The sequence below is a fragment of the Saccopteryx bilineata genome, chromosome 4 (assembly GCF_036850765.1).
Source record: "Saccopteryx bilineata isolate mSacBil1 chromosome 4, mSacBil1_pri_phased_curated, whole genome shotgun sequence".
Classification (NCBI taxonomy): Eukaryota; Metazoa; Chordata; class Mammalia; order Chiroptera; family Emballonuridae; genus Saccopteryx; species Saccopteryx bilineata.
The window spans coordinates 264602648-264616101 of NC_089493.1; the positions used below are offsets into that span (position 1 = coordinate 264602648).

A 13454-nucleotide genomic window follows, 5' to 3' on the forward strand; every position below is an offset into this window, starting at 1 on the left:
TTGTTTCTTTTTATTCAGTTTTATTTTCTGAGTATGCCTTTACTTGATCCAAAATCAAAATTATATTTAAAAAGCACACTGAGAAAGCTGCCCCCACCTCTGTCCCTTCCTATGTGCACCATCACAGTGATGCCGCTGTAGATGGAAAGGACCCAGGTAGCAGCAACTCCATGTTGGAATAAATTGTTTCATTTGAATCCTAGATTGGGAATTAATATCAAATTATTTCCCAGAGTCACAAACTACTGAGTACGTACTAGGTGCATACTGTTTTAAGAGTTAAAGGGGTATGAGAAAATAATTCTTCTATTCGAGGTGAGGTCAGGTTGAAAAGTGAGGAAAAAACAAAAGGAACTTTATCACTCATGGTACCAGCGTTTTAGCTAATCCTCATAACAGCTCTGTGAGGCATGTCTCAGGGCCCTCATTGTAGGTTAGGCAGCTGGGCTGGTCACAGAGGTGACTGGTGGTGAGAGTACATTTGCACCCTGGTCTCCCTCTACACTGCCCTGCGGGCACCACTTTTTACCCCCCCCCCCTCCCATTCCTGGCCCCTAACGTTCTCTCCTTTCCTTGGGGTACTGGGGCACAGGGCCCACCCTCACGCTATAAATTATGCTGCTGTAGATCTGGCCAGGAGGTTGCGTGGTTGTGTTCTGATCATTTGCTTTAATTGTCAAGATGGGAGAAGATGGCTGGTTGTGTGGTACAGATTTCAGCAAAGCTGACACACACAGGGTTTCTGCGAAGTCCCCAGATAACTAGAAACCTGAACTGTAAGCAGCCCTTGTTTGTTCACACGTCCACGCGTTTGTTCCCTGAGTCAGAAAACTGTGGGGGATGTCTAACCTGCAGAGCTCACTTCTTGTCTACTCAGTTCACAGCCAGTGTTGACTGAGCACCTACAATGTGTTGGGCTCTGTTCTGGGCTCCCCAGGAACCTTGCTTTTCTTGCTCCTTCCCTGAGAAGTACCCCCTATTGGGATCTCCCACTGGGGGCTCAGAAATGAAGCAGATGGGGTCCATCTAACAGGGGAAGAGCCTCAACAGTGAACCCCATGTCTGCTTTGCTGCTCTCCTTTTTCCCAAGAGCACTGCCGGAACGGACTTTTCCTATTCCCATTTCCCCTCGTCTCTTTCCCGTTCTTGTGGTGGTGCTGTGATGGAAGTGGCTTCCTAGGCTGCTTGGAGAGCTTGCTGGGCTGCTCCAGCGGGGGTGGGGCCTCAGGGGCTCTCAGCCATGTACTCAACTCTTATAAAAATAGTACCATTCAACAACTGGGCCCAGGAGCCTTGGAAGGTGAGTGGGGAGAGGGTGTGTGTCTCCTCTAGGTTCCCCTTCCCTCTTCCTCAGCCATTCTTACCTTCAAGAGCCGCTCTGTCAGCTTTTCCTCTTCCTCCTCCTCAGCCCCACAGCCTCCTGGGCTGTTGTAGACTGGTCTCTGCATCCAAGACCTCAGTGCTGTGTGGGCCTTTTTTTCCTCCCCTCCCCTCCCCTCCCCTCCCCTCCCCTCCCCTCCCCTCCCCTCCCCTCCCCTCCCCTCCCCTCCCCTCCCCTCCCCTCCCCTCCCCTCCCCTCCCCTCCCCTCCCCTCCCCTCCCCTCCCCTCCCCTCCCATTTCTTTTCCTTTCCCTTTTCCTTTCCCTTTTCCTTTCCCTTTTCCTTTCTTTTCTTTCACCATCTCTCTTTCCTACTGGAAGCCTTACCAGTCTGTAGAGTTCTTAAATTTGTCCCCTCTCTCCGTGTATTGGATCCTCTGCCTGGAGTACATCCCGGCCAGCCCTCAGGCTCCTCTGTAAGATAGTTATTTTCTCCACATTCCCTCTAATATTCTCCCAAGGAGAAGTCATCTCCCTCATTTGAGCCCTTAGCACTTTTTTTTGGACTTCTGTGACAGCATTTAGTTTGTTTTGCCTTTCTTTTTTCTGTTCTTTTAGCTTATTCTTTTATTTATCACATTTTGCCTACCCACCTGTGATGTGCTCCAGCACCACACCGGGTGCTGAGAACCCTGTGGTGAGCAAAACCCAGGCCTTGCCAGAGCCCACAGCCACAGGGATCGGGTCGCTAACCATGTACATGTGCGCATTGCTGAACTGCAAAGTAAGGTCCCGGTTGGAGGCACAGTTCAGGGCCGGGGGTGGGAGCACCCTAGTCTTGTGGGGGTAGAAGGGGATGAAGGGTAGGAGAAGTGGTATTAGAATAGAGATCTGATGGCTTCATGGAAGAGAAAAAGGAAAGGTGTTCAAGCAGAGGAAAGAGCTGAGGGTCTGAGGGAAAGGAGCAGACCCAGCCCTCTGAGGCGCTAGGGCAAGACCAGCGTGCCAGCATGGGAGCCTGCTAGGCCGTTGGTGGTCTCATCCCAAGCTCCCTGGGAAGCTAACGAAGGCTTTTGAGTGAGAATGCCAAGCGCAGATTTGAGCTATAGCTTGACGTGTCACTTTTCTTGTATGGCGTGTATGTGTACCTGGGCACCTACACAGTTGTATAGTAATTGATGCCCATGAGAGAATGAAGGACATCTTAATCTTGCATCAAACGGAACTCCTTGCAACTCCTTGTGCGTACTCCAGCACCTCCTACCTCCCTGCCTTTAGCCAGTGCTGTTTCTCTCCATTCAGTTTCCTCTTCCCTCCTTGCCTTCTGTTGAGATTCTCCGGGGCTGCAGGCAGGGAGGTGGGAGCTCACAGTTCAGGGCGGGCTGGGCTGGGTCTCTCCCTCTGTTCCATCTGTTCCATCTTTGCCACTTGCCCACTGGGGTCCCTGTTGGAGATCTGACTAATTTTGTGGAAACTGCAGCTTCCTTAGTGGAAATGCTCACTGCTGACCCATGTGACTGACATTACATGACAGAATACTGTAGCCATAATTCAGATTTTTGTATTACCTGGTGATGAATCAGAGATTGTGAGTGGGAAAGTGGTGAAGAAGGTTTAAAGGTCTGAAAAAAAGCACTTGGGGAAATATGGGGTCAGACTTGGTTCTCTACTTAAACTTATAAAGTAAACGAAAACATTAACATTTACTTTGGGAATTCTGATTTTTTAAATGACTTTTTTATTATTGCCTAGACAGAGGGGGGGAGGGAGGGAGGGAAGGAGGGAGGAAGAGAGTGAGATCAATTCGTAGTTGCTTCACTTTAGTTGTTCATTGATTGCTTCCTGTATGTGCCAGGGGCTCAAGCCAAACCAATGACCCCTTGCTCAAGCCAGCAACCTTGGTATCATATTGATGGTCCTGTGCTCAAGCCTACAAACTCAAGCTGGCAACGTTAGGGGTTTCAAACTGTAACCTGTATTCCAGGTTTATGCTCTATCCCAGTGGTTGTCAACCTGGTCCCTACCGCCCACTAGTGGACGTTCCAGCTTTCATGGTGGGCGGTAGCGGAACAACCAAAGTATAAATAAAAAGATAGATTTTTAACTATAGTAAGTTGTTTTATAAAGATTTATTCTGCCAAACTTAGCGAAAATCCGACATAAAGTACGTGGTAAGTAATTATTATATGCTTTAACTTGCAGTAATTCTGCTTTATAAATTTTATAAAGTAAAGTTACTTCCCTACTTTATAAATCACCATTACTGTGGAACCAGTGGGCGGTTAGAAAATTTTACTACTAACAGAGATACAAAAGTGGGCGGTAGGTATAAAAAGGTTGACTACCCTGCTCTATCCATTGCACCAACCACCAGTCAGGCGGTTCTCCTTTAAATAGAGATCACTGTCAGTCTATACACCCATGAACAGAACAAAATGCACTTCCTGTAGTACATGGGTCGGGAACCTTTTTGGCTGAGAGAGCCATGAACACCACATATTTTAAAATGTAATTCCATGAGAGCCATACAACGTTTGGTTTACGTTAAGCATTATCCAATAAAAATTTGGTGTTGTCACGGAGACAGCTGTGATTGGCTCCAGCTACCCGCAACCATGAACATGAGCAGTAGGAAATGAATGGATTGTAATGTGTGAGTATGTTTTATATTTTTAATGTTATTATTTTTTTAATTAAAGATTTGTCTGCAAGCCAGATGCAGCCATCAAAAGAGCCACATCTGGCTCACGAGCCATAGGTTCCTGACCCCTGCTATAGTACCATGTAGGGTCCCTTTTTGGGGATGAGACATGAGTTCATAGATCCTTATTAGTCCTTCAAAGCCTACGTTGTCTCATTATAGGGAAATAATGAGATTTTAAAATATAATGTTTTCTTTTTAGGAATAGTTATTACATTTACATGCTCAAAATTCAAAATGTACAAAAGGGAAGATGGTGAAAGGACCTCTCTGCTCCGCCAGTGGTCCCGCCTGTTCGTTTCCCTCCCTAGGATATGGAATCGCAGCAGCATCTTCTACTGTGGAGCCTTCCAGAAAGCTCTTGTGTGTGAGCACGTTACACGTGCATGTAGATCTGTGTACTCACAGTGGATGTCCTGCTCACTGTTTGGGGACATGTCTGAGGAGTGGCTTTCGCCTTTCTAATTGAGCAGTTGTTTTCACATTCGTACCATCCTGCCTCTAAGCAGCCCATCACCAGTTCCGTGCCCAAGCCAGGCTGGCATCTGCTCACTGATGTCACATTCCTGTTACGTGCCGCCACCTCACCCCCACCCCATCCTGGGGGGACTTGACCAGGCTCCTGGTTCTTCTGAGCCCCCATTCTGACAGCACCTACCCCACAGGTACCCAGTGAGCCCAGATAAGGAAGAGGTGGAGGAAGGTGATGGTGACTGAGCCAATCCCACGCATAGGACCCAGCCTAGTTGGGGATCCTGGTGGTGGAATGAACTGAGGCCTCAGGTCAAGTGCATCGGTCTGATAGTACAGAAAAATTTACCTTGATGGAGCACTTGACATGCATTATCTTAATTAAGATGATTCTGTTGCTGGATACAAAATAGAAAAGGTCTTGAGGACAACCTGGTACAGAAACTGTGGTTGGCCTTTCCCTTTTTGCACTAGTATTCTTCACTATAGCTAATAAAGTCATTTTAAATTCTTACATAGGATTTGCTGTTTGATTAGTTAACAGACCCCAAAGAAACACCAGATGAGTGAACCGGTTTCAAGTTAGCGACAATAAAAAGGCATACTTGCATTGTTGATGCAGTTGGCTGCTGATTTCTCTGTCAGCCGGGGGTGCTGGGGACAGGGCACCTCCTCCACAGGCCTGGCCTAGGGCCTAGGAAGAGAGAGTGTCACAGAAGTGGCGCTGCAGATACCCCTCAGTTTAAAACAAGCAACTGACATACACACTTTAAAGGCAAGAGATTCTAAACTGATTACTGACATTATTAAAAGACTTGTTTTATTTGGAAAAGAGTTTTCCCACAGTTTCTTTTAAATACTGTTTAGTGGTGGTTGTTTATTTTTTTTGTGTTTAATAAATCTTTAATACTTGGCTTAGAGGCTGAGGTTTAGGCAGAGAGAAACTTAAAATGTTAGGGGCTCTGTCCTTTTAGGTTGTTAGGAATGGAGAAAAAGCACGACAGAAGTTATAATCCATGAGGAAAACAGGGCTGTAGCTGTCCACGCATTTCCTAGCGTGAGGGGACCCTGGGTGCACTGAGCCCCCGTTCCATGGCCAGAGGTCTTTCCCTGGACCGTATCTCTTGCTGACATCAGTCATCCCTTGGTCACTTAGAAAGAAAACCTTCAGTTTCTCCAGGTGCCATCCTTGCAAGATGGTTTTCCAGTACTTTCTCCAACTCCTTTGGCCTAGTTGGAAGTGCCTCTGTGTTCAGAGCCCGCGAGTCTGCTGCCAACCCTGCCAGCTTCCCATCACCTTAGATCTGGGGCCTTCGGGTGTTTCTGGCAGAAGCGTTCTAAATCTAAGGAGACACCCTTCTCTGTCCTTCCCCAGGAAAGCCTGGCACCTCCTCAGTCGTAAGCCCTGAGACTAGCCAGTGCGCAGTGCGTTGGGCAAGAAACAGCTGTTGTTTTGACAAAGGATGCGCTTGCCTCACTTTTTGCATCACTAGAGTGAGTCAGGAGGTCATCACCGACCCTGGGCAGGTGGGCACAGACAAGTAAACACTCATGTATGGGGTGCATTGTATAAAATATATTACTGTAATTTATGTGTGTATGTTTTTTCACATTAGCAGGATTTTAAAAATTAATATATATTGCAGTTTTTCCAGTTAGGTAATCTGTGCACATGGCAAAATAGCCAAAAGATATATACTGAAGAGCAAGTCCTCTCCTCCCTGTGCCTCCTCAGAGCCAAGGACAGTTGCAAATGTCTTTTGTAACTTTCTAGAGATAATTGAAGCTTATGCAAGCATATGTATAGAGACTATCTTAAACAATGTTAGCATTGTTTTGTACTTCACCTTTTTTTTTTTTTTTTTGCTTAAATATATCTTGAAGATCACTCTATCTCATACAGTGCATGTAGGACTGTATTTCTTTCTTTCTTTTTTTTTTTTAACCATTGCACAATAATCTTTGAGTAGATATGCCAGTATACTATTGCTGGATATTTAGGTTGGTTTCAGGGTTGTTGTTTTTTTAATGCCTTTCAGATGTGGGGACTCTACACTCCTTTTCACATGTGACCAGTGACTCAGGGGCTGAGGGTTCTGTATTTTAGGCCCCCACTGTCACCTCCCCTAAACACATTAAATTCCCTTGTTAATGTGTCATTATATTTGACACTTTGAGTGTAGGCAGGCTGGGTAGATAATAAAACAGTATTTGGCTTATGTTTAATAGCAGTCTCCTCCCTTTGTCTTGTCCCCACAGCCTGAGAAAGCCTTGGTGTTCTTTAAAAGGATTCAGTGGTATTTTTTTCAAGGGACTTGGTCAAAGATTGTGAGGCATAAATCTGACCATCCAAATTTGGGGAGTTGACAGCTCCTCCACCCCAGATCTGTGGACGTTGGTCTCCTCCTCGCTGTGCCAATCTGTTTCCGTGGTGGCGGGTGGCAGCATGGTATTAAATCTGGAGACCCCGTTGGTTTCTCCTGTGGACCTGCAGATGCCTGCCCTGGTGGGGAAGGAGTGTGGCGGGCCCCTAGAGTTTCCTGACTGCCAGCAGCAGGGCTCCTCAGGCTCGCTGGACTGCAGCCCTGTGATAAAGGTGGGTTTGCCTTCCTTCAAGCGACCTGCCCCAGGCTCAGCCCTGCTCGGCCAGGCTCTCCAGTGGGTCTGCCTGGGGGTCTCATTGGGAACATCAGGGATCAGAGGGTCTCAGAGATTGTGTGCTCACAGACATCTTCCAAAGCAACCCCCCTACCCTACCGTCCCCAAACTCTTCTCTCTAGTGAGCCCTCAGCATCTACCACCTGGCCATAGAAGTCACCAAACATTTCTAATTTTGTGCCCCCTCCCCCTCCACCCCCCGCTCTGGGTGTAGGGTCCTCATGGAAAGCAGTCAGGGCTCTCTGTTTTTCTCTAAGTTTTCTGCATTCGTGTGTGATTGGAACAAAACATTAACTTTACTTTTTTTGTCATATTTCAGTATTGGCTTTTTTCCCCTCTTCTTGAAGTCTCCCTTTATAACTTCTGCTGCTGCTGCTTAAATATAGACGTCTAAGTCCTCCTCCTTACCAGATTGTTTATATTTTTGAAAGCCTTCTGCTTATCTGCGATTGCTCTCTCTTCTCTATCTCCATCCCCATGTTACCACATTGGTTTCGGTTGCTCTTTTTTTCTGACTTCACTTGACTGGGATGTGTTTCAAATGTGGTCTATCAAAATGTGCAGTGTTTCCCTCTTTTCTGCAGTAGCTTTGACATCTGTTCTTGAATTCTAGCCCACGTTATTCTTTTGGACTTGTTTGCCCAAGATTTGCTGTAATGCCAGAAACACTAAAGGGGAGAGTGTGGTGTGGTGTGTTATTCCCCCACTCCCTTGTTTTGCTCACCCCCCTTTGAAAACTGTCTACAGTTTCCAAGTCGACAGCACACTGGATGTTTGTTCCAGCACTCTGTCATCTCGTCTGGCAGTGGCCCACCCCACAGTGGTGTGTGTGAAGTGTTCACCAGCAGGGCTTACAGACTTCTTCAGTATTTGCACTAGAAAGGAAAGCAGGTGGAACTTCATGAGGTGGGTGGAGGGTGGGTGGAGAAACTCTCACCTGCTTCCTGGATTGCTCTGGGTGGATTTTCATTTTGATTTTCCTTGCTTTTCAGCCTTTGATGGGGTCCTTGCTCTGTTGTGCCTGCGCCTTGTGGGGGAGAGTAGTGCAGACCGTAAGAAGCCACTTGGGGCAGCCACTTAAATCCTTAGCAGAATGTGCTAGTATGTGTCTTTAAAATGGACCTCTCAGTGGCTATGGGAAAGTGTCCTTGAGCTCCTGCTGTCAGTCTGGAACACCATTCAGGGCCCATCTGCCGTAGGCTTGTTTGAAATGGATCCTTTTGGTGGCTGCTCACAGAATTTCTGAGGTCGGGGCGCAGGTTCTCTGATGCTTTGAGTGTCAGTTTGTTGTGTATAGCAGAGCCCCAAACCCTAAGCCCCTGACTGGTACTCTTACAGAGAACCCACTCCTGGTGCTTCTCAAAGTTCTAGGGCAAGTAAAATAGAGAATAACCACTATTTCCAGGTGCCTCATTTTGGAAAGTTTACAAGATATTGAAAATCATTTTATTCTTGGAATTTGCCTTATACAGGTTGCTCTTGAAAATAAATAACAGTTTAATTTTAATGGTCTTGGACATGATGTCTAGCCTTTAGTAAGATTCCAGGCTTACAAAAGATTCTGGGCTTGCACTGTTGAAGGACAGTTGAGCAGAATGCCCTGATGAGAAGCACAGAGTGAGTCCGAGGGGCAGAGCACAGAAATGTGACAAGAGGAGACACTTGTTAAGAACAGAAGTGAGTGACTGCAATGAGGGATGGCATTTGGGCATTGGCCTGACTCTGGTATTAGCAAAGGAAAGTGTATTTGCATGTACTGGCATAGAAACAGTCATTTGTGAAGTGGCATCAACACACACATCCAAGCTGAGCGAGTTTGGTTTTCTCAAACCAGCGCGTGGGGCTTGGATGGGAACCGCGTGATTGTGTCCATTTCCCCGTCCTCAACCCTCAGTGTCTCCTCTGCCAATGAATTGACAGTCCCTGGAGCACTGGGGCTCTCCCCAGTGTTCTGGTCAAATGCACATATGATCTTCTCTGGTACAAAGTGCAATTACAATCTTGTCTTCTTTTTTTTTGTTTCTCCCGACAGAGGGAACTCGATGCCACCGCAACAGTATTGGCAAACCGGCAAGATGAAAGCGAGCAGTCTAGAAAGCGGCTCATCGAGCAGAGCCGGGAGTTCAAGAAGAACACTCCAGAGGTGAGGCAGCGTTGTGTCCAGGTCTCTTTGACGGGTCTCACTCTCCTGGTACATGTTCAGAAGATGTGTTGTAAGCATTTCATTTTCATCAGACAGAGGGTCTGCTGCTTTCTGTCCGTTACCCTCAGCCTCATACCAGCGTTCTGCATGCTTCCGAGTGGCTGGGGAATGCGGGCACTGAGAGGTTGTCTGACAGATTAAAGCGCAAGCTGGTTCCAGGCACTCACTCTGAGCAGTCTGGGTCTGTGAGAATACATGGCCAGGGCGTGGCCAGGTCAGATCCTCGTGCCCATCCTGGCCTCTGGCACCTGCAGTCCATGCGCATGCCACCCCGAGTTCGTGGAGGATCACTGAGTACAAGGACATGGTGGGCGGAGGGGCAGGTGTGTATCTAAAGGCTGCACACATCTCAGGATGCAATATGTTGATACTTCTTATAAATCAGACATATAGTCTGGTGAGGCCTTTTAAATGCCTCTGTTTCCTGAAATATGCTTTAAAGGGCACTGGAAACATGCTCTTCATGCACTTTTATTTATCTGTTTATTTGTTTGTTTATATTTTTTTTGTAAGTTTGTGTTCAGAGGACAATGTTTGAAGACCAGCATTTGCCTGGTCTGCTTTCTAGGTACCTTTTTCCCTCAGTCCCAATCAAAGGCTTTGTAGGATATAAAAAGAGAGTTTTACAGAGTGTTGTGGGAGTTGCTTTCCAGGGAGCTTCTGCCAGTCTGGCCCACGATAGTTCTCGTGCTGTGGGCTCTCCAGCCTCTCGCACCCCCACTCGGGTGAGCGGACTACAGCTGCCCATGGCTTTGGCCCTGGCTCCCAGGTTTGCAGATTCTTCCACAGAGGACAGAGGAATAGGCCTGAAAGAAAAGCTGCTTTCTGGAGGGATGCCTCTAACTTTTACAAAGTATCTCATTTACAATATACAGAACTCCAGAAAAATGATGCATGAATGGAATTTTTAAAAAGTGGACTTGTTTTAAGTGTTCCAAAGGCGCTTGCTCTTTAAGGGAGTGCTGTTGGGATTCATTTTGGGAAACAAACTTCTATTTTCAGGATTAAATATATTAGGAGAGGACATGATAGGGGAAAGAAAGAGGGCTCTAGGGGCAGGCCTACCTAAAGGTTTTTAATTTGAGGCCCTCTACTTCCCCTTCCCTCCCCGTACTGCCCTTAAGCGTGGATCTGCCATATTTTATCAGACCGAAACGCAGATGAGAGTAACGGTGCCAGGGTCGCCGCCCTCGGTGCAGTGTTGGCGAGAGCCTCGTTCTCCAGTTCCACCTTGGCCTGAGTAAAGACAGGACCAAAGAAAGGGACCAAGAACAGCCCTTCCTTCCGCTGTTTCCCTCCGCTGAACCTGCTTCACAGCAGACCTTCCTGGGGGTCAGCAGGGGCTTTCTCAAGCTCTCATCTTTGACTTTGTTTCCCCTGTCTGGCCCCCGTCATATCTATCTCTTGAGCCATTCTCAGCACTGTTCTAGTGAGCAGCTGTCCTCTGCCGTCTTGTGTCCTTACTGTCCCTCCCTTGGTGACTGTATGTCCAGGAGTGTTCATAGAACATCTAAAAAAGAAGGTTAAGGTCATCCTTCTGAGGGGAGAGACAACAAACAGTAAGTAAATCTGTTGTGCAAATTCTGTGTAGAGGACAAAGCAGAGAGCTGGATTCTTGAATGTTCCTTTAGAGTCCCAGACACCTTTTATAAGGGCACGTCCCAGCAAGGAGGGATGTGTCCCCCTGGCCACCTAGGACTACACTCAGCTGATAAATGTTGGTTGGACTGAACTGAGCCCAGTCTCTCCATTGATGTCTAAACAGGACTCATTTTTCAGAAACTGGGGACCAGCTAACAGAGCTTGTATTGAATCCCAGGCCAGTTACTTAAAGAAAGCCAGGTTTACACTGCATTTTATCTCCTAATCCCAGTAAATAGAAAAGGCTTGGGAAGGAAGCAGGCTCCTTGGTAAATGCTATTTGGGGTACTTCTTTTCAGGGCACATTTTTATATTTTGTCTTGTGTGTAGAAGGGGACCCAGAAGCTCTCCTGGAAGGGGTGGACGTTGCCATCCTGCTTGTTTCATGCCTCTGCCAGCTGGTTGAGGCCGGTACCCACTCGGGCTCTGTCCACTGTGGAAAGGGAATGGCGGTGGCGCAGCTCTCTGGGAGTGTGGAAGGGCGAGGCTGCTGCAGGCTCCTGCCCGGGCTCCTCCCCTTGCATTTTCCTGTTTCAGGCCCCTCCTGGAAATCTGTGTGGGGTCCCTGTGGGGACCCTAGGCAAGACCTGGTAGAGAGGACAGTCAGGTTCACTTATGCCACCGGCCAAAATCTTCTCTTTGAAAATTTGAAGCCACTTAAGGCCATTGTGGAGGTAGGAGTGAGTAGCAGTAGCCGGGGTCCTCTGGGGTACACAGAGGGGGGACAATCTGCTGAGTATGGAGCCTGGGATCCAGAGGGTATATTGGATTTTCACTTTGTTTGGGGTTTCAGATTAGAGGAGCCCAATTTTTTGCATCAGTCACTTCTCCTGACTACCGCTAGGCAGATTATTAGACAAGGGAGGAAACATTACCCCTTGCTATAGAGGGGACATTAGAAAAAATGGACCTGTGAAAATGAAGGTTGCTTAGAACTTTGTTCTCGGGGATTAAAAAAATTTAATTTGCTGGCAGGAAAGGCATCTGTTCATGTGGGCACAGACTAGGATCATCGCATCTCACAAGGCTGGCTGAGTGAGCAGCGGCCTGCTTCAGGCGGGCCACCTGAGGCGGACCAGGGCCAGTGGCATTCTTGCTGGTGTCACACCAAGTGTGTTGATTCTCGATGAAAAAGCCGGCGTTCCTCTTTGTTTTGGGAAAGAAGAAAATGTCCTCCCAGTGTCTGTTGAATACCTAATAAGTCTAATGTGCAGGATTTTGCACCAGGGTGAAGGCCGAGGTGAGTTTTCTCTCAACAGAGAATGTGTGTTTTCCTAAACTGGCCCTGCCCAAGGGCAGCTGGGAAACCTCGGGTCCAGAGGGAAGGGGGGCTCTGATGGGTGCCTCCCAGAGGCCAGTGAGTCTGCCAGGCAGGGCCCCTCCCCTCGGGAGAAGCCCCAGGAGCACAGAGGCAGGCGGTGGCCAGGGTGGCCAAAGCCTTGAATTCCTTTTGTTTAGAATGAATTTTCTTAAGTTTCAGTTTATGCCATTAGATAAATACACGCATAGTCAGTTAATATTATTGCTTAAGTCTTTTAACCTCAAAATTGTAGTTAATTCAAAGGAGACGGCAAATAAAGTTTTATGCATTTCTTCGATTCAAAAAATGAGTTTCTTTCAAAGGAAAACATCTTTTAATTTTAATTTTGTAACTAAACATTCATTTCCTGTTGAATCAATAATCGATAGTTGAACTTCAAAGACTGCGGGGTATTTCTAGGCCTTGGTGCCTTCCATATTGTTTTTGCAGGTGACTTGCTGTTGCTATTGGGCAAATTACTTAACCTCCCGAAGTCTGTTTCATCATCTATGAAAAGTGTAATGACAGGGCCCTGCTCACAGGATCGATAGATGTGTGTGTGGAGGGCTCCGCACAGCCTGGCGCCTGGAGTCCAGTGTGTGTTGTTACCAGGATTCACTCAGAAGTAGAACGTGAACTATAGAATGTGTGAGATGCAGCTGATTTCTGTTCCTCAAAGCTAGTTTGGGGAACTTTAAAAAAAGCAAAACAAATACAAGTAGTTTCAGCCCAAAGTGTTCCAAAAGTTGATTTGTAATAACAGTTTATCATTTTATAATACCTTTTGAACACCTTCCATGTGCCAGACATTTTGGCCCTGGGGGGTAAAATCCTGTCCCTGTACTTTAAAAAGTTTCTTGTCTTCCTGCCATGTAAGGAGACCATCCTGCCATGGCGTGTTAAGCGTTAGGATGATATAACTGGAATCTTCTGAATGCATACTTTCTTCCAGAAACACCCTCATATCCATGGTGGTAAGCTTCCAAGCCACGTGTGCCTCAGTAACTGTTACTGTAGGTATACAGTGCTGCTTTTTAAGCCTTGGTTCTCAACCTTTGAAATATTGATGAATGTTAAGGACCTGCTCCTCTGAGAAATGCACGTATTTGCATACAGCTGCTCTTGGACTCTGAAACTCATCTGGACCCCTAGCTTCGAGCA

The 13454-nt window shown here is 47.0% G+C and overlaps 1 protein-coding gene across 8 annotated transcripts in view; it reads left to right on the forward strand.

Moving 5' to 3' along the window:
* The window catches only part of CUX1 (cut like homeobox 1), a 373287-nt gene that overhangs the window by 67303 nt on the left and 292530 nt on the right, over positions 1-13454 (forward strand). For 5 of the 8 annotated variants that reach the window (XM_066274464.1, XM_066274469.1, XM_066274467.1 and 2 more), the window contains exon 2: positions 9182-9292. In XM_066274464.1, coding sequence (XP_066130561.1) covers positions 9182-9292 — 111 coding nt within the window. Of the gene's footprint in view, positions 1-6886; positions 7088-9181; positions 9293-13454 lie in introns of those variants that run through there. The other 3 variants (XM_066274462.1, XM_066274461.1, XM_066274463.1) reach the window with 3 other exon arrangements.